Below are 24,304 nucleotides of genomic sequence, written 5' to 3'. Positions count from 1 at the left end.
CACAACTTGAACAAGTTTATTGCAGAAATCAAGAAGAGGCTGCTGGATAAGGGATTATTATTTTTTGAGAAACACTGCTGCTAATCCAATTCAACCAAAAATAGATAATAACACAACAGTTAAGTGTGCACAGGGTAATTATTCTGTTTTGAAATGACAGAAGTGGTACTTTTATGGCAACAACCAAATGAGGGGGTTAACCGAAAGTGTGGACCAACAAATGAAAAGAGAAAAGCAAGTCAGAGACAGAACAGAGCCGGATCTCAAGCTAACAGCTTGTGTTCGGGTTGGTGGGTTTCTACACAGTGCCGGGGGGATACGAGGAACAGAGGAAAGTGTGTCTGAGTGATCTAAAGAGACATACTGACTCGCAGAGTGACAGATGCACAAATACCACACACACACTCACTGTCCATTTAGGTAAATACACAAGGCTTTATACGTAGATAGCTGTACAGTGACCTGGATACAAAGTCCTGTTCACCCAGATGAACATTGGATATTTAAGCCTATGGCTTGACTGTTGACCTGCATGAAGCAGTTCCATGAAATCTATTGATACATCTCATCTTCTTACAGCAAACTGTGTTAAAAACTGTTGCAGATTAAAAACTTTAATCTGCAACATCAAAAAGACAAATATGTCAACATATATATATATATATATATATATATATATATATATATATATATATATATATATATATATATCTAAGATTTATACATAGTAACCACAGCAACATAATTCAACAGAGAAAGGTGCACACTGGATTATTAACCAGTATCCATTGGGCTGAATAAGTCTCATGATTATCTGGATATTGATGGGAGTGAATCCATGTCCATCCTGTGATTGTACCGTGTCCCTAAAACAAGTACCGGTACTCCCTCGGTCTCCCTCACCGTTTCTGTACATCTCCGACATATATAATCAAACGTAGCACAAATACCTTCTACTGTACTCATCTCAAAACATGAATTGTGTCATTTATATCCAGGAGAAAAAAAAGGGATTACTTTCTTAAAAAATAAGAGATTATCATCTGGCAAAAGCAATTACATGCTTGTACATACACACACACACACACACACACCATTGCATACATTTCTTCTAAATCACACAATAATGCCTTGAATCTCATTTTAATATGAATCTCTTCAAAGCGTATTATCGGTGCATCAATTCTATATTCATTCACCACCCCTGACGTGCATTGCCATAATTATTCATTCTCAAATTCCATGTCAGATTATCTTTCATACAGTAAAAGATTAAGTTTGCATCATTTCTCCTCATTTTGCTATGTCACAGGTCGGATCCATGCATTATGTCCATGTTTCAGTTCTTCTTTAATCCATATCAGGAATGGACATGTTTGGCGCCACGTGTGTATGTTTTTGGAAGAACACAGCTCGAACACAAAGTGAATATTTCAGCCTTGATTCCTGACACAAACAGTTGTGCAGTCACAGCTCTCTTTCAATGCGTCTATTAAGTCCATGTGTGAAATATGTAACCTTGCAAAGGCGTGCCCTGATGAATGAGAACTGACATAAAGAGGGAAAGAGTGCAGCCAAAGAGAAAAGAAACACATCACTCCAGTCTTTAAACTTTTGTGCAGCTAAAAGGAAAGCCTGTTTTCATAGTTTATAAAAAAAAATGCTTGCATTTGCTTTATGTGACATACACCTGACAGCAGATATACAGTTATAACCACAAAGATTCGTGCACAATTCAAATTAAACATTCACACATATGTAGTCTCACCCGTATGGGCCTCAAAGTGAGCCAGAGAGAGAATAAAAGAGAGCAATGCTGGTCAGAGAGAGAGAAATTCTCCAAATAAACACCTCTGAGATGTCATGACACCTCGGACATACAGGCGCCCACTCGTCGCTATTTTAAAGTTCATAGATGTAGTCACACACACACACACACACACACACACACACACACACACACACACATATAGACACTCATGGTGTAGTAATTTGACTTTTTTATAGGTTATTCAACAAGGTATGCTGAATGAAAGAAGTGAGAGAAGAACAGGCTGCAGCATTATGAGCCCATTAGGACTCCACGCCGTGTCTCACCTCTCTTTGAGGGTGTCCACCACTTTTTTGAAGTCATCGATGCAATACTCTCTCTTCATGTCCATCAGGATGCTGTCTGAGGCCGATTGCACGGGAACATGAAGGAAGGCATAGACGCGCGGGTGATTCAATATCTTAGCCATCTCCTAATGAGGCACAGAGGAGAGAGAGAGAGAGAGAGAGAGAGAGAGAGAATATAGTGAGATGGGGAGACAAGAACAAAACACGATATCAAGGGTGAGATGATTCTTATAATGGAGAGGAAAGACAATAGGGGTGCACACTGTACACGTGTGAGTTTGTCTACATGTTACATATGGAAGTCGGAGTCTTAACAACTGTTGCTCATCTGTTAAAATAAAATGAGTGAAAACAGAAAGAGTAAAAGCCATTTTCCTCAATCACTCAACTAGTTTTGGACACAGAGATGGCCAATTTAATTGTTAATCTAAGAATACACATTCTACTAACAACCTGCATCGTATAGAAGTGCAGAGAAAACTAATGAGAAAGCACAATGTTTGATAAATAACTGCATTCTGTACAAGTGCTGTCCGTTAGCCACGGGAGTTTTAACTCTAAGGCCAGAAATTAAAAGAATTAAACTATGTAGGTATCTTATGTGACTCTAATGTTTAGTCAATGCAAACAGAAAGAAGAGGAGACATCTCAGTGATGAACGATAGCAGCTGGGTTTGAATAAAATGAAGGCTCCGTTGACTTTCCTGCCTATTCATGGGCTCTTTTCACTCCAGACCTTCTATACATTCCCTCTCTCTAGTATTTGCCATGTCTCTTATGTTGGAGAGATAAAAGAAAAGCCTCTCTGAGAATTCATTGTGTGCCCACTAGATCCAGAGTCTGATGAGTGGAGGCTGAACTAGTAGGTGTTCTTTATGTCTGAAAAGTCAAGAGCTTTTACTGAAGCATGCAGGTCCACATCTCGGATCAGTGAGTGAGAAAAGTGAGGTTTATATCAATAAAACAATTATAAAACCTTCCTGTTTCACTAAGATACCGCTCTGTTGTCACAGTGCATGCTGCAGTTTATATAATACAGAAAGCAAGTAAGAAGGTAATCTTAACTTATCGACTCATTAACTTTAAGGAAAATTGCTCCATCAGACGTTCACTGTTTTCCAGGAGACGTGTTTTGAAGTTATGAAGTGAAAAAACAAAATGAAGAGATATTAAAAAGCTGCATTTCCTCCATTTCCATGTGCTTACATATAACACACTACAGCAAAATGATATCTTTTTCAATCAAGGTAGTCATATACAGATAATGAAGATCAATAACTTCAGTGTAATCAGAAATGTACACCATTTAATTTAATTAATAGGTTATGCATGTGTTGTGTTTTTTTCATCCGTACTTTCATTTCCTCAGTATAAGAACTAGAGAGACCACAGATGTCAGATTTTTGTGATGGACGTAATCAGGATGCTATCATTACCATGCTAATCACCACGCGAGAGGGAAAGAGAAGAGGAGAGGGGAGGAAGAAATGATTTAATGATTTCCTACAAGAACATGCTGATTGCAGTCCGTCCTCTCAATTAAGATCTATTGTAGAATGTTCCCTACTTCATATACACACACACACACACACACACACACACACACACACACACACACACACACACACACACACACACACACACACACACGAAAGCATATGAAAGCGTGCACACACACACGCACACAGCTCAGTTGCAGTGCACCACGGGGGGTGACCACTAGAAAATCCAAATTAGAAAGAATTAATTTGGTTTGAAAATGGAGCTTGATTGGGGACAGGAATCAGCTTGCATGTGTGTGTGTGTGTGTGTGTGTGTGTGTGTGAGATAGAAATTGAGTGAAAGAAAAATGGATGTGTTTTTACTGTAAATGCTTTCATCTGTAAAAAAGTGCTCATGTGCCAATGTGTTTTTTTGAGTTCTTCTACTTTCTCAGTGTCGATGATTTATTGAGTGTACTTTACAATTCTTGAGCGAAGCCTTTTAGAGTCCACAAAACCACAAAACCAATGGTCTGTGTGGTTTTGGCCGTATACTGTAGCTCCCTTTACTTTTTATTTGCATGAGCATTTTCAAAACATTGATTGAAGTGCAACCTTTTTACCATTGAAACATTGTGCTATAAGCCCTAAAGTGAGCACTTCAAAATGTGGAAGTCTGCACTTATCATTAACAAAATAGGTGATATTTTATCCTAGCACACCGAGGGTAAAATAAGACCTGGTTTGGTAATACGGTACTCCATCCTTATTATACATGTCTATTAGCTGCCAGCGAGGTCTGATTGATGATAGTTATGTGCAATTATGTTACAATATGTACATTAAGAGAAGGCCATTCTCGAGGCTTTTGATTCCGCATTCTCTGACCTGCTCAATGAAAAAAAGTAGAATAACTTTTTCTATTTCCTCAGTTTTATGTTTTGTTACATTTTGATCCAAAGCTCATTGAGTTTACTTTGCCCTGCCTTCCCTGTATATATCCTTGTACAGTGGTATTATCTATAGTAGCATGCTGTATCCAGTCTCATTAGGTTCACTGACAATGTTAACTCCCCAATGACTGCAGCAGAGCCCACAGATTGTGAGCGTGCAATCATGTGTGTGTGTTGCAAGGGTGAATGGGGTCTCAACAGATGGCATGCTCGTTTGAGTTGCAGGGCACTGCTGATGGCAACTTGGGATTTATCTATAAAGGGGAGGACTTTTCATTCACAGACGCCATTTGTCTTCATCTCTGACAGAGAGAACTCCGTCCTCCAATGATTATACAGTACACTGATATCAATCTCTCTTGTCACCGATCCCTGTGGAGTTGAGGCCTTTTCAATGTTTGACTGCTGCTGACAGACAGTTTAGGGAGTCTGAAGTGTGAAAATGATGCTGTGTTGAAGATATCGCTCTGCAATGCCCGGTGGCAAAAATTAGAGTGCTGCTTTAATGTAGGATTCAACCGGCTTAAACAAATCAATCAACAATAAGCGCAAGCAGTCTTCTTTTTTTGTTTTGTTCTATCAGCCGTGACAGTGTAAAGCAGTATAATATTGTTTCTCGCTATCTTTGCACACTTTCTCCTTCCCCTTACGGGCCCCGCTCTCTCCCATTCACACAAACAGACAATCTCTTCATCTCTGATTGATCGGCTCAGATAAACACATAAACCAGAAAGGACATATATTAACTGGCTTAGCTCAAAGGATCCAATATCTACCCCCTAAAATCAGATATGGCTGAAAAAAAACATATATGGAAAGAGCGAGAGAGCGAGAGCAGATGAAGATGGTTTGGCTCCAAGCAGCCTCGATGATGAATAGCACCCTTTCACTCCCTTCTTAATTCCTCTGCAATATTCCGTATGATGATTTGTTCCATTTGTCTCTGCTCTGTCATTCCTTTCCTGTTCATCAGTTACTACCTACTCACATTTTGGTTTTATGGCAGAAAAGCAGGTGTTCTATGTGTGGGTTTCATCCCCTACTTGTACTTGTGTTGTAGGTGAACTGTGGATACAAAATTAAAATTAAAATTGTGACCGACCCTGGCTAAACTGATGGAGGGGTAACTGCTGATTGGTCTGGATTAGGATTTCTCGGTTTGTGTTGCTAATAACTGCCTACGCATGTGTTGTGGTGCCTCTGGAAATGCTAATATTAAAACTGTTTTGTACTTATTCTATGTGTGGTGCAAAAATGACAAAATGAAGTCTAGTAGTAATGGTTGTTGGGGAATGCTTGTTTCCCTTGATATTTGTGATGTTTTCACATTTGATTATGTTTTGAAGTTGCAGTTTCATGGCATGCATCAATTCCAATTAGCTTAAAGAGAAATAACTTCTAAAGTAGTGCACTGTCAACACTGGTATATGGCACATACTTTAACCTACCCTTATATAAGTGCATTATAACAACACACACAAACACAGATGGATTCCCAAAGGTGCAAACCCGCAGACAGAAAGGATTACAGTCAAGCCAACATTTGAGGCAAACCCAGAATAAGTAGCACCAACTGCATTCACACTCAGAGACATATACACAAACATACAGAGTATTAGCATGGTTCACCCAGGGGAGTCTGGAGTGAAAATGATTCTACAAGCCATTCCCAGGACAATAAGTCAGGTCCCTATGTGTGTGACACACAGTCAGTGAGAAGAGTGTTCAGCAGCAGAGCTCCCAATGGTATTAAACATTTCAAACGCTTCAGGCTAAACTTGATTTTCCCTGTAGGGTATAACGAGTCCCGCATACAGTGCAAAATCTATGCATTGCACAGTAAAGGGGGAATTAAGTGCATGTGTAGCATTTGAATGTCACGGTATTGTGCTGTGTGTATCATCTCACTGTTGTCAGCTACAAGGAAATACAATACCGTTCTAATAAGCATCTGTGTGTTCCCGCATTGTAATGACTGTCAAAGTTTGTTTTCAGTGATGTCTTTATGTTGCACAAAAGCACTATATATATATATATATATATAGATAGATAGCATGTTTCCTGCAGCTGTGGGTTACATTAACAGATTGCAGATAATTCGGTTAACTAAATTGCCATTATTGCGGTCTTCATTTTTGCTCCCCCCAAAGAAAATACCCCAATAATTCAGAAAATATAATGTACTGCAGTAAGTCAGGACTCACAATTTAGAGGGATCAGAACAGCTTTACTATGAGCATCCATTTGGTGCCGGGTCCCTCACAGAATGCTACATTAGGCCTCTAATGTGAAGAGGCTCCCCAAGGCTTCATTAAAATGAAAATGGTCCGAGAGGGTGTGTCTAAGAGTGTGCCCATACAGCTGTGCTTGTGTGCACATCTGAGTGTGAAGGTGAGAGATTGTATGCGTGTGTGTGTGTGCACCCGTGTGCGTGTGTGTGTGTGTGTGTGTGCGAATGCTTGGATCTTGGCTATGAAAAATATCAGCCGGCGCAGAGGATGGAGTTTTCGCTTCGTTCCGGGTATTTGGTAGTTTATCAACCTTCCCGAGGCCCGGTGCGGCTTCATCGAACTGAGAACAGTCACACATCTCTCACTGTCTCTGGGAATTTAATGACCAAATGGGGGGAAAAAAATGAAATGAAAAGCTAAAAACAACCAAAGAAGATGTAAAAATGAATTACAGATGCTGTCCAGTGATCATTTTGTGATTCAGTAAAATGCCACAAAATTGTCTTTGCAGCCAGACGAAAACCAACGGATGAGAACCATCCGTTGGTTTTTCTTTCCTCTAACTGTATCATTAAAGTCCTATTTTGGATTCAAGCGTTATCAATAAATATAGCTGAGAAAAATGTAATATAAAATCACTCTTTGCCTGCAACACTTCCGTATCAAACGGAGCTAACTGTGGAGAGATCGTCTGTTCCTCTAGTCAAACTGAAATGAGCTCTGTGGACGATGGTTAATGGACAACTGCTATTTCATTCATCGCAGCCTGACTGATTGCTGCGTATGAGGAGGCTACTTTCACACCTCATTTACTCAGTCTGCTAGCATGCTAGATTCAATCACACACACACACACACACACACACACACACACACACACACACACACACACACACACACACACACACACACACACACACACACACACACACACACACACACACACACACACACACTTTAAGCAGTAAGATGACCCATGATGCAGTGTTGACAGCAGCTTAGCTATTTATTGACGGATGGATGGACGTATGGACGAGCAGACCGATGGATAGACGGATGATAATAAAAAAATGCTGAGTTTACAAATATAAAGTCTAAAGAACAAATGGAAAACAAAAAAAGCAACATTGTTCGAGACATTTTTACTTGCAGCTACTCAAGTAAAAATGTCCACATGACGGCACGATGCAATCAACTACAATGTCAGAGACAAGTGGCCCGTGAGAAGCGATTGTGCCTTTAACTGCTCCAATCAGCAAATGGTGCTATGAGGCTGTCAAGAACAACAGGCTGCACATAGGAAGAAACCGTGTGTTCCTGTGTGACAGAGGAAGTGCAAAAGGGTTGATCGGAGTGAATGTGTGTGAGAGAGGGTGATCTTCCAGAGGGAAGTGGAGCTTCAATCACAGCCATTCAGTATGATGCCGTTTCATAAGCGCCGGTGTTAGTCCAAAGAACAGACAGCAGGAGATAATTTGGCCTTTACTTAAGATGAAGGATGAATGTACTTCGAGGATTTGGCCTTAATCATCATCACACCGTTGTTATTGCTGTGATTGCCACCACCGTGAGAGGAGTTCAAAGGTGGGGGAAGAGGAACAAATTAAAGCCGTGAATAGAAGAATATGTCAAATTACAGAAAAGAAATAACTGTAAGGAGAAAGGCGAGTAAAAGCAAGGATCAGAGAGAGAGAGGGGGGGGGGGGGGGGACTAATGAGAATCGAGACTCAAGGAAGAGTAAGACAAACTTTTGAAGAATTTGAAAAGATTTTTTTTTTTCTGACAAGTTCCTCTATTAAGTGTCCACAATCATTCTATAAGTATATAGAACGTTACAGTGAGTAGGACTAGAGAGAGAGAGGGAGAAGGGAAAGTGTGTGTGGAGAGGGGCGGGGTGGGGGGGGGGGGGGGGGGTGGAAAGAGAGAAGAGCATTAAAGGGTAAATGGGGGACAAGAGCCACAAATGACAATGATAAGTTAAAGAAGAGCACTCTTATCTTTCCTTATGTAGGTTAATTGACTGAGGAATTAAGGCAAAAGAGATATAATTCAATTCAATGCATGGACATTAACAATGAAAGGGCTGGTAGCATATGAAATGATTCTTAACATACACACACACACATATATACACAGACCAAGTTACACTGCAGTGTGCCGTCCTAGTATATTTCTAATTATCAGTTAATTGTTATTCCCTATCATTAGGAGGGTGTTTTTTTTAATTGTAATGTAGTCAAGCAGAAAGCCTACCTATACATGTGGGGGACAATTAGCCACCTCCATTAACCCCTGGTTAATTACAACCTCCATTGCTGCTTCCCACAGCACTTTCCCGCTCCTTTTTAGCCCTCATCTCTATCCCCGGGCCTTCATCCCCATTTCTTTTTTTTTTTCTGCCCTCATTTCAATCTATTATCTCAAATCTTCCTTGATTGTTCGATATAAAAGTACATCTGTTGGGGACTTCACTGGCTTCTTTTTTTTTTTTACAAAAAAGTTTCGTTGTAGTTTTCTAGGTTACCATCCTCATATTTCAGCCCTCTACAGTATGTCCTCCCCTCCTCTATTCCTTCCAAACCTATTTTTTCCTGGGGATGACACTGGGAATGCTAATAGGCATGCAACACTGCAGTAATGTGTGGTTCAAAATGAGTGTTGATGAATCAACCAGAAATTATATTTTCATCACTTTAACCAAAAATCTCCCTATTTCAATTACACCCCATTTATCCTCTCAAGTTGCCACCTTTAATGAACAAATCCAGAGCACTGTTGCTGAGGTAGGTGGCAACAAATACGCATATGATACTGATTCATATGAAAGGTTAATGTCTGGTTATCACCAAAACTCCAGTGCAGTTCCATACACTTCACTACTAAATAATAGAGTTATATAGACTTACAAAATATAATTACAAAATAAAAGTTTCAATTTATATTCCTCTCTTTCAGTATAAACCAGATTGTGACACCTTCGGACACCAATGTGCAAGCATGTTAAACACTTTTTTTTCACTGTACACATAATCACATAGATTCTTGTTGGCATATATATATATATACACTACTCTGTTGCATTATTCAAACATGCTGGGAGACACGGTTCTGGCAGAAGTTGTGGGTGGTGTTACTCTACCCTTCAAGCTTACTTTGGACAAGGTTACAGCAACATTTTAAGTTACAGCAAACAATTAGTTTTATTACAAACATGTGGTCATAAAGGGTCCTGCTTTCAGTGCAATGTGTCGGCCCAAAATAATGATAACAATTAATAAAGAAGAATGTCATTTAAATGATAGAAAATGCATGGATGACAGACAGAGACGGACATGCAGACATACTCTACTCTCTCACACCGAGTGGGATAGAAAGACAGAGAGAGAGAGAGAGAGAGAGAAGGGATAACAATGTCTATTGTTCCATTAGGGAAGACAATAATTACTGATAAAATGAGGTTGCTAAAGAGGACACAATGGTCCGTAATTGACTCATTAGGGAGAGAAGAGAATGAACCTCACTAATGAATGGAGTATGAGCGCTGCAGCTAAACTGCTTGGTAAGCATAACAGAAAGGCATTTAGTTTTATTAAATCTCGGCAAAGCAATATTATTTGTTCACAGAAAGGGATAGTACAATAGTACAAGAGACTGCAGGGACAAAAACTAAACAATGAAGAGGAAACACTCAGGAGTGCCTAAGAATTCCATCAGTGATGTATTATTATCTTTGACGGTGAAACGGGTGACCGTGTACACTGTGCGTACCTCCAGGTGTTCCAGGATATATGGCGGGTTGGTCATACCCAGCCTCAGCATGGCTCCTTCAGGAATCTCCTCCACCAATCTCCACAGCAATGTGGGCAGGTCTGTCCCGATGTCTCTGCCATAAGCTCCTGTGTCTTCACTGGTCAGCCAGATCTCACACACTCCCTCTGGAAGCAGACGTGCACACGAAGACAAGGATTCAGCATGCTTAATAGCTCATTCACATTATTGTTTTGTTTCCATAATTTCAACTTTGGAAATTGATGATCTGTAGAATTATCGCATTAATGCACAGCAGTTTGTATTTGGCAATTAATATGATATTGTGTTGCTATCGATAATCAGTTGAAGATTTCTCATACAGTATGCTTTCCCCCCCAAAAAAGACTACTTCTTTTTAATTTTTTTTATTTTAAAGCTTTGATTTTGAAGTAGTAAAATGAGTCTTTCGTCAAATATAGTAAGAGGACTCAGACAGCAGGTCTCAGCTGGGCTCCAGCCCCGGTTTAAAGATGACGATGAAGACTTGTGAATGCTAGTTTCTGCTAACAAGCAGCACAAGTAATATATTCACATAGAAAGCAACTGGTAGTTAGCATGAGTAGGAAACATCAAAGTTCAACACATACTTTCAACCAAGCAATCGTATCATTTCAAAAATAATTCTGAATGCATGCAGACAATAACACAGACATGTCTTATTATTGTGACTGGTGTATACACAGTACAATACCGAAGAGGGCATTATTGACTCTTACTACAGCTATTATTACATTCATCATTTATTATTACAATCTGACATATATTGGATTCACCAGAACCTAAACTACCGCTGTGGATGGAAAGCCTGTAGACTGATAACTGCGGATCTGTTTTGATGGTCAAATTAACAGGATTTGAAGACACAGCTTTCTACATATAACTCATATATGCAAAACACTTAAAGTTAACCATGCTTATCTCATCCCAGAGTCCTCTCTCCACTGCAGCTAATCCAAAAACGTTATACCGGGCTATGTATTGTGTTTAAAGACAATTTTAACCAATTCAACAACACTCCTAAAGTATGTAAGTCTCTCTTTGTCACAAATTGATCAAACTAGAGCTACATTTCGTTCGACACTCGGGTAGATCGCAGCATTAAGTCCTCTGCTAGGAGCCTCCAAACTGCTCTGTCGCTGTTAAAGTTCCCTGCCTTTGGGCCACATAAAACGTTATAAACTGTAATCATTTAGATTTCATTTCAGTGTAAACTCTTATAAAACTTAACTTATATCTTGTATAAAGCCATATTTACACAGCTTTTTTATTTATTACTCTAATGTTATAAAGTAATCTATTCTTTTTCCTGATAATGACGCCGGATTTCTTTCAGGTTTCAGCTACTATCGGAACACTCTTTAAACATATCCCCAGTCTCATCCCTGAGGATGGAGCGATCAATATGGGATATTTTATCATGTTTTTACCACATTGGTGAGCCCCTACCTCCCCCGCCATCACGGCCGATTCTCTCAAGTATTATCATTTCCTTACCTTTAGGAGTCTCTTGATGTCATTGCCCAAATGCCCAAAGGCTTTGGCAGGACCCAGCTCATGACAGTCACTGACAAGTATTAAAAATACCAGTCCTTTAAACGTGCAGTGTGAAGGTCACATACAGCAAGAGGGGGGCGATCTACCGGCTTCATGCTAAATTAGAGCAACGCTCGCTGCTCGAGCTTAATGATCTAACTGTCATTTGGCTGTAGGTCTGGAAATGGTTGAGTGTCTGCTTAAGCTATGCGTTACGACATGTCATATCAGGCAGGCACACAAAAATGCATTCGCACTGGCAGGGGCACAAGCTTAACTACACACAGACGCATACATACACGGAGACAACCACACGGCCTTCATTACCGTTAGCTGTGCAGAGACGGACAAAAAGATGCATGTGGTCATTCAGAGAGTAAAGATGGTGTTTGGCTAATTGGACAGTGTGTGTGTGTGTGAGTGAGAGAGAGTAAAACTGTTTTAAAGGCATGCATGGGCCGAATAGATTAAAGATGATGACAGTGTAATTGTCCAGAGTCAAAGAGTTTCCAAAGCTCATCATCATTGACATTAGGATGCACTAATGATTTCTGGAGCCATTAAAAACATCGATCAATCACACGTGATCAGAGCTGAAGACTAACACACACTATCCAAGGAAGCATTCAGGATATTATTTTCATTTGCTTCGGTATGCAGCTAATCAAAAGCATAGTCCACCTTGCTCCAATACTAAGTAATAGCCTCGTCAATTCAATGTTCTTTATCATTTATTAGCTCACTCAGTGTATTTTTACTTACAATGTCGGCTCTGTTTCAGCAATAGATAGTAGCTGGCCGTCGACTTCAGAGCTTCACTAGAGGTCAAGCTCTATGCAGAGACATGTTATCATCAGCTGCCATTGATGTATAATGAAAGTGTGTCTCTGTTTAGCAACATTTACATCATGGCTGACTTTTTTCTCATCTTTTTAGTCTGAAGGAGGGTGTTGACAGCAGATTCCCAGGGCAGGTAATGTCAGCATGTTTGGACTGAATGATGCCAATAGCGCTGCCAAGGTCTAACCCTTGCTTGCATCATCGGCGTCCCAGGAGTTAATGCATTCCTACACCCACTGTACCAGCAGCATCACCTTCTATGTCACATCTCTGTCCTACAATAATATTGGCCAATTGGTCTCTGAATACAGGGCCAGACCTGCATCAAACTGGCATAGGAGCTAAATTGGTTCCTTCCAAAACAACATTCCTGTGATTCCACGCACATAATGCTGCCAACCTAGCAAGCTTGTGTGATGTCTGCTATGGAACGCATCTTGCGATTCCTGTGTTAATTATATTTTGAACGGGGTGATGCTTTGGAAAAGTCTCAGGTGTTTACTCAAGGCCACCATCATGCGTAGATCTTCAGATAAACTCAATAACCTGCCCAGTAATTTGCCCCATTGGCCTGCTTCTCTGTCCCTTTTGTACGAGGTGTGCCAATGGTGTTATTGTTGGCCAAAGAGAGAGGAGAGACAAGGTGGCCCTTTCATCAGGAAACGGTAGCTTGCTCTCTCTTCTCTATCTGCTCTGATACACACTACACAGCTGCTTCCTCTGGTTTGTGCTGTGTGCACAGGAGAGAGACAGGTCACAGTGGTGCAAGATTACTACAAAGAAAGCTCATCACGCAGAGAGAAATGTTTAAATCTGAGGATTGCTTTTATTATTGTGCTGTAAATTGGAAGAATTGCCAGAATGAAGGTCTTTTAATTAACCGACATAGAAAGCCAAAAGATGGAGCAAACACCATACTATAAAAACTTAATATTTTCAATGTGGGATTCTTTTTAATTCAAGGTGCTCTAGTAAATAGGGAGTATGTGGCCTGCAAAAAGCATCCTTGAGCAAGCAAGACATTGAACATGTACGAGTTTAAGCTGTGCTGTTCTGGCCCTGACCTCTGATGTCAAACAGCCAACTTAAGGAGAATTTCAACACATAATCTGAACATGGATAATGTGTGGTTACTGATAAGTGGAATGTAAAGTTGATTCTCTTGAAATAACACTGGCAGGTTTCCACTCTGCTTGTGTTCAGATAACAAACCCTTCCCCTAAACCGGTTTTCCATGTCACCTTATGATGAAGTTTGATGTCGGAGCAGTTGTAAACAAGGGTGGAGAGCAGAGTGCTTTCCCTAAAAGCTATTAACGTTCACTGAACCCTGACACAGCAGTGCGAACACAGCACAGGGGAGGAGTGTACAAAACGGCAGATGGAAATAGGGCAGGGCAGGAAGACATTAATGTTGAATATTTAAAAAAAAGAGTGGAACCTGCGTAGCTTGCGGTATGAGCCTTTAGGGGTGGGACTATAGATAGGTAAGGAGGTGGGGGGCTGTATTTGTCTTTGTCAGAGAATAACACCATCGGCATGTCTGACAAGTGCCATACACATAAACAATCACTCCAACTCTCTGCCAAATATTTGTTTGTTGTGTGTTTGTGTGCGTTCATGGGTTGAACTGAACCGATAAAGTTTTGAGTGTGGTTTCTTTGCCTGCCTACATGATGAATTCAGGTCGATGAACGCTTTCATGTCTGTTTTACTATTTCAATGTCCACACGTTGTGCTCTTAATTTTCTTGCGTTCAAAAGTCAATAAGAAAAAAAGCAGAAAGCAAACAAAGAATCCAAAAAACTCAAGAAGTAAATGAAAAGGAAAGACAAGTGGCGGCTTTAGTATGTGTTGGTTATGTCCACTAATCCAGTTTAGACTGACCACTTTGGAATTCACAAAATGACTTAAAAGGAGTAAAAAAAAAAAGTGGCATCGTCATTTTCGTATTTACTAGTTGTCCTTATAAAGACCTGAATGCCGTCATACTTGAAAGTCTGTCGACCTTGCGAGATGCAATTACATGTTGATCTATCGTTTAGTGAAACATTTTTAGTTTGCATGCATTCATCATCGCTGGTATGACATCGTTTCCCGGTTGACTATGAACTGCAGTGCTTGATGTCACACCAGCATATACTGTGGCAGACCTCTATATATCATTATACTGTTTACACATATAATGTGGCATGGCCCTGCGTCTCTGCTCCGCCTCTGGATAAAAGAATGGGAAGAGTGGGAGGAGAAAAGAGATGAGGTCTTTGAAGTGGCTGCTTTGAAGAAGCATAACAGAACCAATGGATTCAGGTGATTGGGAGCTTTAGTGAAAGCCACTGTTGAAATGGAAAAGGGGTCTTAAATTATAAATGAGACACACAAGTGGCACACACCATGACCACACATTTTCATGTCATGCTTGTTTCTATTAGTTGGTACATTCTGGCTCTGATTGCTTCAGTAGCACATACTGTAAATTCACCCATGCACAGACGCTTACATAAAGACAGTCAAGCTGGCTGAATGTTTTATGGGATGTTTGTTAAATTGCTGAACAATTACAACTATTTCTAGTAAGAATGAATGGAACACAATTCAAATGAATGTTTAGTTATATCACTAATCAATGCAGCAACTTGTTTTAGTCATAATAAATAGACTGGAAATGAAAATGAAAACCAACTTTATATCCAGTTTTATCATTAGATCTGTTATATGCATCACTGTTCAAGCTATTATGGATGTGATACATGAAAAAATATTGCTCTGGATGGAGATATCCTCACTTGCACTTATCACAAAGAATAGTGAAAAAAACGTTGAACATAACTGTTTCAAATTCTGCAATAATGACTTCAATAGCTTTTATTCTGAAAGATCAAGGTCACTGTCACAGACAGAGCTTGATGTTTCCACCATGTTTTAATGCAACTTTTTAGCACTGACTTTACAATACTCCATCACGTATGAGTCTATACCCTAAACATGCACTACTATTATTATGGATTAGTGGATGTGTAGTGCTGTGTTTCCGTGCATGTGTGCCTAAATCTGCACTGTATGTGGATCGTGAACATGAATTTACACATTACTTACTAGCCACATTCTACACATAGCGTTCAGTATTCCTATTGGTCTTAATCTCTTTGGCATGTTATACATTTTGATTGGCTGCCACAGGCTATAAGGGTTTAACAGATTATAGATTAGATAATCCTATTAAACTGCATTTAAACCCTAGTTTCCATAACACAAGTCAACACATGGCTTAGCATGTTACAGTACATACATGTAGAAGAGAGAGCGAGAGGAACAGTTCAAGCACGGTTCAAGCTTATCTACATATTCTTTTGCTGGTATTTTAACTTGCATGTCCTTAAAGTGTTTTGAAAAATGTCTTTAATATTGGTCAGTTAAAGTTTAACCGCTAGTACACTTTAAAATGATAGTTTAGATATGTAGCTACTGCCTCTAATATGAACACACGCCCCCTCATGCATCATTGCAGCTTAATGTATACAAATGCTTAAGTGTGTGTTGCTTTGTGTCATAGAAAATAAGGATCTAATGCAGTATAATAGGATCACCTTCATGTGCATTAAGCTATTCAACTTTACCCTCCTGCAACCAATCACAATGTGCATGAACTTACATACAGCAATAACAGCTTCGATCCCTTTGAGAATATTTGCTCTTCAACTCAATGACTTGAAAGATCTCATCAAATATGTTGTACTGTATTTACTGTAATGATGTTATTGCTAAAGCCCTATATATATTAAATTATACCCAAAATATATGTATGCATTGACATAAACAGCATGTATCCAGTTGTGGACAGTTTGGGGCATATTTTGCTATATTGTTAATCATTTTCTTCACTCTCTCACTTCTCTTCAGCATACCCGGAAGCAACACAATGACAAAGAGGACACTAAAGGTAAACAATTGACATATGTCTGGATATAAGGGCCATTTGAGGAGCAATTCCAGAAACAATTGTTGTGAATATACAGCTTGGAATGTCGCATAACAAAATGTCTAATTCAATTAGGAAATCAGGTCACATGAAAGTAAAACAATTTAAAAATAACGTAACGCCGTAGCAAAGAAGTCAGATTCATTTCTTCATCCCATGGAGAGGACACCCACACCTCATCTACATATTGCCATTTATAACCATACAACACTGTGGGTAGAGTCGCTGACTCGAAGGCCCTTTTGACCTTCAATCACATTAGTCCCTCCCCTGTCCTGCACCATCAGCCAATCCCCTCTGGCTGTCTGCCTCCACAGTAAACCTCCCACCCACCACGAGACAGTCGAAAACATGGGACGCTGTCCACAACAGCAACTTGAGAAATGAAATGATCAATTTGGAGGGAAAGAGATCAAAATGAATATATATGAATATATATATATATACACACACACACACACACACATACAGCAATAACAGCTTAGATCCCTTTGAGAATATTTGCTCTTCAACTCAATGACTTGAAAGATCTCATCAAATATGTTGTACCGTATTTATTGTAATGATGTTATTGCGAAATCCCTATACATACATATATATATATATATGTATGTATAGGGTCAGATCAAACTAGAGCAAGAGGAGAGACGGTTTGTTGGAATAAAAAGAGTGAAACAAAAATAGTGCATGGCATTTGAAGAATTTCTCAATGTGCTGGAATAACTGTACTTATTTTATTAAGAAATAAATTAATAATTTGCCATTATCAATATCACATGACCACTAAATGAATCTGGTAGTGCTTATTCTAAGTTGTCAAATGAAAACCACTTTCATTTACTACTTCTCATTTTCCCCCGATGTGTACTTTTCCTGGTGTTGAGTCGTCAGCTGCAGGTTTCCATGTGATTAGGCAGCGCAAAACAAATGGTGCTACATTTCCAACAATTAGCATTTACAGGTTTACTGAAGGTTAACTAGAACACAGTTCACACTGGGTGTTTTCATTGTGAACACTATCAATCCCTGCACGACATATGACTGCCATCAGTTGACTAAAGAATAAAGAAAGGTTGTCCAATATAAAGAAACTATTCAAAGATTACCCTTTTTCTTTAGATTTGTATTCAACAGCTCTAAGTCAAGTTTGTTGCTGCTTTGATCCACAGGCATAAAGGAACAAAAAAAACATTTTTACACACACAAGCAGTGACACATTCATAAACACATACACACAAGTCCTCCTTCGGTCCCCGACACTCAAACTCTCACACGTTTACACACTATAACCCGTGAACAAACACCACACACACACAGTTTAATTGCAATAATTAAGCAGCTTAATTTAGAGCAACAACTGTTGATGTGGCGCGTCGACGTCTTGGCAGGTAGCATCATCCTCTGGGATTAACCCAACACACACAGTTGTATATGCAAATATTCTCTCCCTGGCATGTTTACACGAAATACATGCACATTGATGTGCACATATCACACATGCATGTTGCCTGTTCGCAGTGCACACCCGTGGATGTACATTCAAACGCATGGATTTAATGGACAGCCTACACAACCCCTGAAACAACAACATATCAGCTTTAACCTACTTTCTCGTAGTTTCTGAACTTACTTGAACATGACCTTCTGTGCACGTCTGTGCATGAAACGGGATCTCTGGATACATCAAAGCTTGTATGCGTGTGCATATACTTGCACATGCAATGTATGTGGTACTTAAGAAAAACATGCCATAGCATATATGGGTCAGACATATTGTATGGATACATCAAAAGTAATTGGCAGAGGGCCTCCGTGTACTGTGTGTACTGTATATATCGGTTAGTGTATATGAATGTGTAAGGAATAATTGGGAGAGAAGTTATATCCCCTCTTTCATCTTTTCTGAGTGTGTGTGTGTGTTGTCAGGGAGGGAGCACCTTATGAAGCTTCCAAAGCAGATGGACCACTGCTGCATATAAGAGTCTGTAGGGACCAAAAAGAGATCTTTAACTGCCCATAGTGCTGCAAGCCACGGGTACTTCCTGTAAACTCAGAGGAGTTAGAGTGAACTGATGGGCAGAGAAAGACCCAATAATACATTACTGATACACTGGAACTGTTTTTGGCAGTAACTTTATGTAATATAGATTAAATGAGTATATATTTTGATGTGTTTGCAGATATTTTCATGGGAAAAAGATAAATAAAGTTTGCCTGTGTTGCTGAAGTATAGATACAGATTCCACTTGTACTTGGAAATTTCGCAGACATTTAACTTTGCCAACATTTGGCGGTAAAAGGGTTCAAACATCTTTTCCTTTCCTGCCATGGCGCAATTCCAACAACATGAAAGAAGTTCAGAGAGTATGTACCCTGATGTTTCAGTAAGTCGCTGTTTAATGGGCAAAAAAACAAGATGAAATGAATAGTTCAGTAGTTTGTACCCATTTTAAAAGGCAGGCAGTGTGGCCCACTGATTAACACCACATTGTTGCACAGTTAGCATGGGTTTTCTCTGTATGCTCTAAATGTCCTAAATGTGTTATCCCTGTGACAGTCTGGCAGCCTGTCCACATTAGGGCCTGCCTCTCACCCAGTGCATGCTGGGATATGCTTCAGTCCCTGCCATCCTCAACAGGACAGGCAGGTCTATAACTTGGTGGATAAATGGCAGAAATATTCTTGGAATATATGCTGGTTCACCACCAGAGATTATAATGTATGAGTAGAGCTAGTGTTAAGTTGACCTGTGTATGCAAACCTATCACACAAAACAACATCCCAAAAAACGGATGAAAAAATAAGGAAGCAGGATAGATACCGAATAGCAAACAGGAGATAATAAGTAGGATAGATTCTCAAGAGCTCTTTCAGGAGTGAGACTAATCTTATTAGGGATTTTTTTTTTTAGCAATTAACCGGCCTTGTTATATGCTTTCATTAAAAAAATACTCTCATTAGTGTCACTTAATAAGCAACGGCTGCAATCAAACAGGAGAGTGAAGTAAAAAAATGCCGTTGTCACAATAGGTCAAATTCATCTGTTGATAAATGGTATGTTAATGTCAACTGTCCCTCAGTGGAAAGGGACTATCGAGCAAATCGTCACATTTGGAAGGGTGTCACCTGCAAATGTTCGGCCTTTTTACATGATGAATGACTTCACGCTTTAATTGATTATCAAAAGTGTCACCTGTCAATCTGCTCATTAATCAAAGCTTTTCAGCGCTTATTGAAATGTAAAAAAAAGAAAAGAAAAGAAAATCGTTCAGTATGTTACTGCAAATTATATCATTGTATGAAGCAAGGGATGTCTATCAAATAGGGATTATCCACACTGTCTTGAGATTTGACAGAGTGTTCGACTATCAAGATAATTAACTTGTACTGTACGTCATTAAAAGCACATGAGTTGAGCCGAGGGGAAGATGGATGGCTGATTGGGTGGATGGATTAGAGGACGGGGAGGTTGAGACAGAGAGAGAGAGAGAGAGAGAGAGAGAGAGAGAGAGAGAGAGAGAGAGAGAGAGAGCGAGAGAGAGAGAGTGTGTGTGTGTGAGGGGGGGCTATAAGGGGCAGATCTCATTTCTGTATGCTTCAGAGACCCTAAGAACTGCGGGGCACTAAGGGCATTACACACGCACGCACATACACACTCGTCTCGACATTGAGATTACATATGGAAATGAGTTACTATTAAAAAGTCATTGAGGTGGTAATGGTTAATATCAGCTGTCAAAGAAGTCAAGGCAGTGGACGGACACACACACACACACAAATGTATGATTACAAAGACGAACATATGCAGTGCTATGGTTGTGTTATTAATCAGACGTAATAAGGTTTAACTCTCCCTAATTCATGGCTGTTGACCTAATTTCTTTACATGCTGTGTGTGTGTTTGTCTGTGTGTGTGTGTGTGTGTGTGTCTGCATGCCCTCGCTTGTGCAGCCACTAATTTGATAAATAATAATACGTCTGGTCAGTATTTATGGTAATATATTCATGACCCCCCAGCAGGCATCCTGTTTGTGTTTGTTAATTCATTTAGCCAGTGTGCCTGCGTGTGTGTGTGTGTGTGTGTGTGTGTGTGTGTGTGTGTGTGTGTGTGTGTGTGTGTGTGTGTGTGTGTGTGTGTGCGTACGCACGCACGCACTTGTGTCTAAGGAATTAGTTACTGCAGAAAGCCTGGACGTACTTTAAACACCCTGCGTGTGTGTGTGTTAATTAAGTTAGTGAGTGACCCTATAATATATTGTGTTTGTGCATAACTGTATTTAAATTTGCAAATGTATTCATTTTGTCAGTGGCTCTGTAAACATTATCTTATTATGTAAATATTAGTCTTTTTATGTAAACATCTGGTATATTTTGTGTAATAAAGCTTTAGACTAATGACTGTGCTTTGTTTACCAAGTGAATAAGCCAAGGAACAGACCATGCTTCCTCTCACTACCTTCCTCTTCCTCCTTTAGTCCTCTCCCACTGCACATAGCAGCAACACTTTGACATACAAACTCTTTGACTCTGGGGACACATTTGTTCAACCCACATCAGGCGAGCTCACAGGTCACTAGTAAAGATCTGTCGCAAAACACTTGGGTTAAGACCTGCACAATGCTCGAGTTATCCCAGATGTTGCATAATTAAATACACAAGAAATTCAAAACTGTCTAATTTACAATGTAAAATACTTGTAGTTCAGGTCAATCATTGATGAGGTACAGTATATACTCGTGAATATACATACACCTAAATGTGTGGAGCCTGTTCAGTCATAAATGATGCTACATGAGAATTCTACCAATAGAGAGCAGAGACCAAGATATACAGTGCAGTTCTTTAACAGAGAGAGAGAGAGAGAAAGAAAAAGAGAGAAAGCGCTGAGAGCTTTAAAAAAAGCTGTTGAGACTGGTTGATTTACGTCAGCTGCAAAGTCACAATAAGTGGAATGTATGTCACTCTCAGGTACCTAAACATGAATATACTGTCACACACGTGCTTCATGACCACGTCAGTACCTCAACAGTGTGGTACAGAAACATGTGCTAATTAACAATCAGCTTTAGTGACTGACAGACAATATCCTCCCCCCTCTCTCTCTCTCTGAGGAATGAAGAAGCTTTTTGTGAGTGCAGGTATGCACGAGAAGATGTATTTCAGATGAATCTCTCATGACAGTTAAAGCTACTACTGCAGAAAGGAAAAGCTGAAGAGCAACGTAAAGCTACTCGCAAAAGTCTAGCTACTGGTCAAGAGAGTTGACAGCAAAGCGGAGTTCTGCAACAAACACACACACACACACACACACCAACATACACGCACGCAATGTGGGTCGAGGGGAATCAGGCATAGGGTTTTCTGCAAAGTGACAGATGTGGCGGCAGCCATCCAGTCAGGCAACACTCAACAGCTTCTTCGGCTGAAGACCGGGAGTGACATTCACTGAGGCTATGGAGAGAAAAGTGTCCGCACAGTCACACGCACACACACACACACACGCACGCACGCACGCACAAGAGCAAAATATACAAACACTTAGTAATATAATGTGTAAACGTGTCCTCAGCAGGACAATATTTAATTCAAAAGGTTATTCTGACACATTTCACCTTTAACAAATACTGAGCCTCCTGTAAATTAAAAATTGAAGTAGGCCATATGGCCATATTAATTGTGCAGCCCTGTTTCAAACACATTACTGTTTACATATGGAAACTTAGTTTTGCGCTTCTCCATCAACTCTGTTACGGTTCAACTAAAAACTAATGTCAAATTCTTGTAAAATGGCAAAATGTTTACGATGTATGTGCATCAAGTTCAACAAACAAACTACAAAACTGGCTCTCTTTGGTGAAGACATGTTGGGAATCAATAGTTCTTGCCGTCCCAATATTTGATGAGATGATGAATATCGTCACAGAAGCTAAATGCACCGCAGCAAGTGGAAAACGGAGAGAAGAGGACAGCGCGGTGCATGCAGAAGACATGTCCTAACATGTACTGAAATGTAACCATCCGTGAAAGTAAGAGTGTGTGTGTGTGTGTGTGGTTACATGTCATGCTGCACAACATGGTTCTCTTTTCCTCCTTGTAGATGGAAACTTTTTCCCCTTTTAACAAGTCAGTGTCTATTCTATATGACAAAACCTTTAGAACAAAAGAAGTGTGTGAGTGTGTGTTTCATTTAACAGACCCCCCACTTTTTTTTTTTCATGTGTTCTTTTATATTTGTGTTGAAATTTGTTCAAAATCTTGCATTGTTCTTCTCCCCTCATCATTTCCCTTTCTACTAAACTTCAATTTTCTATGTTATCTTATTTCTCTAACCCTTTCCTCGCCTCTCTACTTTTCTTCTCATTTGTATTGTTCTGTCATCGACTGCAGCCATGTACTTCCTCTGTTCAGGCTCGTTATTTTTCAGTTTGACCATTTCTCTGCTCTGCTGTCAATCGAGTCCATCTCGTCAATGTAGTATCATAAACTTTAAATTCTTAATGCCATCTACTATCCACTGCAAATCATATGCCGTAGTCCACACAACATGGTACAGTAAACAAAGGACCTACCATTTCACTTGAAATCAAAGGTGAGAACAATTCATTATGTTTAGCTCAGCTGAATCTTGTGTTGTGGTGCGTTCATGTGTTGTGGAGATCAACAACTTCTTCGACTTTATGCACCCCGTTCAGACCAATTCCAACGTATGGCATTTACCAAGGCGCTCCAGATTTGTACTTTTAGAATTGGAAATAAAGACTTGAGACCTGGTAAGATATTTTCTTTCTCTTTCACGTCAAAAGAAGAGTACATGCAGACTGTAGAGTAGCACATGTGGTAACCTTACACCTGCTTGGTATGGTTGACAATGCCAGCTTCCCACCCACTTGCTCTATTTGCATATTGTGCATGAACAAGCCATCTGATAACACTGCAGACAGAATAAACACAATGAGTAGGCACAGACTCATTATTTAGATAGCATATTGGATGCAGATCATATTGCAATTCAGAAACAAACTTTTAAACTAGTACACAGTTTGAAAACAAGTACTCAACTGGAAGCTGCATGAATAGCTTCCAGCTGAAATCATTTTTATCAGATGTAGTATGTAAGTTTTACAAACGAGACTTTTTGCTCATTCCCATCTTGTAGTGCAAAACATACATTGATGAACAGCGTCTACTTACAATATTCCCGTAAAGCATTCAATTCCATAAGTTTAACACACAATATATAATGAGAGGTAAACGTAAAGGCATGCAGCTGCCTCCATTATTCTTGCTAATAGCGTTGTTGACTTGCCATCATACTGTAACGCTGCCAAATGAATATGATCAGAACGTGCTAAATAAAGCA

General features: G+C 39.7%; 1 protein-coding gene across 1 annotated transcript in view; it reads right to left on the bottom strand.

Annotated features, from left to right (window-relative positions):
- The window catches only part of cdkal1 (CDK5 regulatory subunit associated protein 1-like 1), a 205,723-nt gene that overhangs the window by 82,946 nt on the left and 98,473 nt on the right, over positions 1-24,304 (bottom strand). The window contains exons 9-10 of the mRNA XM_079164177.1: positions 10,552-10,718; positions 2,098-2,243 (exon numbers count right to left, since the gene is read on the bottom strand). Of these exons, the coding sequence (XP_079020303.1) occupies positions 2,098-2,243; positions 10,552-10,718 (313 nt within the window). The remainder of the gene's footprint in view (positions 1-2,097; positions 2,244-10,551; positions 10,719-24,304) is intronic.

This window comes from Pholis gunnellus (assembly GCF_910591455.1).
Source record: "Pholis gunnellus genome assembly, chromosome: 8".
Lineage (NCBI taxonomy): Eukaryota > Metazoa > Chordata > Actinopteri > Perciformes > Pholidae > Pholis > Pholis gunnellus.
The sequence above is the reverse complement of the archived record's forward strand: the minus strand, read 5'-3'. Positions and strand labels throughout refer to the sequence as shown.